Here is a 3,899-nt window from a genome sequence, read left to right as displayed (position 1 = left end):
TTTGATTAAGGGATAAAAGAGAATTGCCATATCATACACAAGGAAAATGTCCTTCTACACTTTCATACGAAACCCTAGATTCATACTATCAGAAATGAAAAAAAAAATCAAATCCCTCCCAGCCCCTTCTGATAATAAGAAGCTTGAAAAGGAGGGCTTTCAATTTCTTACTTCGCTTTGTTTTGCAAAGCCCTGAGGAGAAACAATGATGCTACCTTAAGTCTTTCCTAGCTGTACAGGGCGTTCTGGCTTAAATTGCGCATGCTGTGCAGTTCAGCTCAGATGAGGCTTGTGAATGAAGATGTCAATATGTAGGGGATGTTGGCAAGCGGCCCTCGTTGGCAAGCGAGCTCATGGATGTCCTTCACAATGTCGAAAACAGCCTCGGGCTGTGCCAGCTTAAGTGAGTTCTCCGACATTCTTGTCAGCTCGTCCTTTTTGGTGCTGAACCACTCAGCCACAATCCTAGCTGTTTCTTTAGGACTCCTGGTGAAGACACCGGCTCCGTTGTCCACTACGTAGGGTACATTGCCCTTTTCCTGTGTTTTGTCAGTTGAGAATCAGCGAAAAGGAAATCATTAAACTTAGTTGTGAAATATGCTACTGATGCAACATGTAATTGCAGGGTATACGGGAAATGCTTAGTCACCTGTCCAGGAATGTAGTCATTCAGGATAATGGGTAGTCCTCTGATCAATGCCTCCGCAATTGTCCCCGGTCCTGCCTGTGAGATTACAAGCTTTATGGATCTATAACAGCGGAAACAGACAGAATGGAAGGCAAGGAGGCAGAGTAAATTTGAAACCTACCTTCGTTATTATGCAGTCGCAAGCTCCCATCCATTTCTGCATCTGGTTCTCAAATCCTCTCACCTATAAAAGAACAGATTAGAAAATTATGCCATGAACAACGAAATGAAAATGCATATCTTTTTCTAATGCAGCAAACGAGGAGCGAGGTATAGGCAATTACTTTAACTGGGATATTCCACTCCATGGACTCTAATGTAGAGACTAGACCTCTGTTTCGGCCACAGATGATTATCAACTGCCCTAATGGTTTCCCGTGTACTTCATCAAACAGTGTTTCACCGAGGGCAAGAGCGGTCTTCTTCACGGGACCCATCCCTTCACCACCTCCCATCAGCAAAACTGCAGGCAACTCTGGGTCCATTCCAAGTTCTTCCCTCAAGTCATCCTGGATAAGCACAGGTTAAAGTAAAATATTTCATGAGTACATGATCTATCGAAATGTATTCGACCAAAGGGAAGTTGAGTTGTCCATGCACGTGCACTGGCATTTACCTTGGAAAGAACTGCGCGGGCAAATGATGGACGAATGGGCAAGCCAAAAACGCGAATCTGCGAGTTCTCTAGACCATCTTCTGAAGCCCTTTTGGCTACTGCCTGCGAGGGGCAATAGCATCTGTTGACTCCGGGGTGAAACCTAAAAGTACAGAGCAATAGCTTAGTCAGTCGAAACTGAATGCGAGGCATGACTAAATGCCAAAGAATTTGCCGCAACCGAATTTAAATAACCAACCATGTGGGATGGCATGAGTTTAGATCAGTGATGACGGTTACAAAGATCACTTTCTTTTGAAGGCCCTGCCATTTTAGAACCCACAGAGGAATGTGCTGCATCAAAGGGTGGACACTGATGATAATGTCTGGTTTGTACTCCATTAGACCTGCCTCCACCTCCCTTCAAGCAGAAGATTATACCAGCGTGAGAAAGTTATGCGTGAAACTGTGTAAATCTGCAGAGCGAAAAAATTATACTGGTCTTTTTTTTGAGTAATTTATGAATCCACTGCAATTCCATTTACAAGTTCCCACAGAACAACCACACTTCAATTGATGGCAGTTCAGAAGCTACAGAAGACGGAAAATCACGAGAGCAAACAAACTAGTAAACAAGAACGTGGTTGAAGAATCACGTCAACTTTGGAAACAATAATGCTACGATTAAACCTTCCCCTAGGGGACCAAACAATTTATACAGAGACGTTTCTTGAAATCAATTTGCGAGCTGTAAGCCATTTGTCAAATTATTGCTCATCCAAGAAACAAAAACAATCTGTCAAATCACATCCCACATCGCTTAACTACGTGGGTTACGAATGAGCCTTAGGCATTCGGGTCGGATTTCCGAGCCGGTTGATTAACCATCTTTTCATAAAAGAATATCATCTTTTCCATAAGAGTTAGTCCAAGGGAGAGACAGCAAAAAGATAATTAAATTAAGAAAAAGAAGGAAAGGTCGTACCAGAAAAGGAAGGACAAAGGAAAATAATGTTACTGATTACATACTTGGCATAGTAGGCAGCGATGGCAGCGAGATAAAAGGAGTGGATCCACCTTGGGGAGGTGCTGTGAAAAGCCACCTTCCACAGCTGGGCATGCTTCACCATGAATTTGTACTGATTCTCCATATCGTTCAGTGGCCAACCCGTGTACTCTTTCCACACGTCCTTCACAAATATCTGCAAAAAGCCCCATGTGAACACATTTACTTTCACGTCTGGACAAGCTTCGCATCAATGCTTTGTTCAGAGGAAGCTTCAGCTCTAGGAAAAAGCCAAGAGACCTTGATCACACCAAAACAGGGCTCTCCTCAAAAAAGGACAATATTATGCGATCGACAGACAGAAAAAAAGGTGAACAGAGGTTAATAGACCCAAAACAGAACCAGTAGGTAAGATAGACAGCTAAGGAAAAGAAAAAGGGAACTATTTTATTTATTTACAGGAGTTATGTTCTAAAAAAGTAAAGAGATGGATGCGTGTTTTAATTAAGTGCAGGGGTAAAAGATCAAAGAACGATCAGAATTTGGTGAAGAGGAAGCCGTAGTGCTGAGAAATGATGATGATCAAAGGCAATAACTAGAAGAATTCCAACATGGAATTGAACCCGGAATGTGTTTTTATCAAAAGAACATAGGAATGTCTCAGGATCGTGCAAAAGCAGGAGGAGTTTAAAGGGCAGAAACTTTCAGAACCATCACCATGCAAAAATAGATGTTCATCAACAAAGAATCACGAGATCAAACATGGAAAGGAAAAAGTATGATATCCCAACCGCTCCACCAGCAATCTTAATAATCTTACCTTATATTCGTCGCCGAATTGAATCCGAAACGCGTCCTTGATGGCCTCGGCTGATGCTCGGTGACCGCCGCCTGTGTCGCTCATCAGGATCAGCACGTTCTTCGTGCTCTCGGCGCCAATCTGAGCCAGCTCCATCCCGTCGCTGTCGTCGCATTCCAAGAAATTGTCTTCGTCTTCTTGACACTCGTGGAGGGCCCTGATCCTATTGAGAAGGCTGCCGCTGCTGCCGCAGTTGCTGCCGGCGCTGCTGAAGCTATGCAGCAGCTTCTCCGTGAAGGACTTCCTCGGCGACGCGACGGCCATCACCATCTGTCAATCCTCGCTCCCTCCCTTCCTCCCTCGGAACGCGCGCGCGGCAGGGGGAACGTGAAAGCAAGAAAGAACCTCGACTTTTCTCGTTCTTTCTTGTATTTCTCGACCACGTTTCGAAAGAGTGTGATAGGAGGATACCCAGAAGCAAGAAACGGCCCGGCTCCGCCCCCTTCCGGCCGCCGGAAAGTCAGGAAAGCTCCCGTTTCCCGGCGGAGGCAGGGACAGGGCGAGGAGGGAAGCCTCTGTTTCGGTCCTGTTCTGTTCTGTTGTGTTCTTTTCTTGGTCTTTCGAGAGAGAGAGGATTCTTTGGGGAGCAAGAGAGAGAAACGTGTGCAGGGGGGGAGGAAGAGGATGTCGTTTTGAGGTTGTTTGTTTGAGGTTGTTCTTGAGAGAGAAGCTGGCGGAATTGATGGGGGAGGAGATGGTCTTATAGTGTTAAAGAGGGGTATGATCATTTGGGGGATGCTTTGGAAAGATG

At 45.0% G+C, this 3,899-nt stretch overlaps 1 protein-coding gene across 1 annotated transcript; it reads right to left on the bottom strand.

The window, feature by feature from the left end:
* LOC104438611 (monogalactosyldiacylglycerol synthase 2, chloroplastic) lies at nt 1-3,899 on the bottom strand. The gene is made up of 8 exons (XM_010051803.3): nt 3,110-3,899; nt 2,313-2,485; nt 1,543-1,704; nt 1,305-1,446; nt 973-1,197; nt 810-872; nt 650-724; nt 1-539 (listed from the first exon to the last, which is right to left on the bottom strand). The coding sequence occupies exons 1-8, from the start codon at nt 3,416-3,418 to the stop codon at nt 279-281; spliced, it is 1,410 nt and encodes a 469-aa protein (XP_010050105.2). The 5' UTR covers nt 3,419-3,899; the 3' UTR covers nt 1-278.

Source organism: Eucalyptus grandis, chromosome 3 (genome assembly GCF_016545825.1).
Source record: "Eucalyptus grandis isolate ANBG69807.140 chromosome 3, ASM1654582v1, whole genome shotgun sequence".
Taxonomy (NCBI): Eukaryota; Viridiplantae; Streptophyta; class Magnoliopsida; order Myrtales; family Myrtaceae; genus Eucalyptus; species Eucalyptus grandis.
The sequence above is the reverse complement of the archived record's forward strand: the minus strand, read 5'-3'. Positions and strand labels throughout refer to the sequence as shown.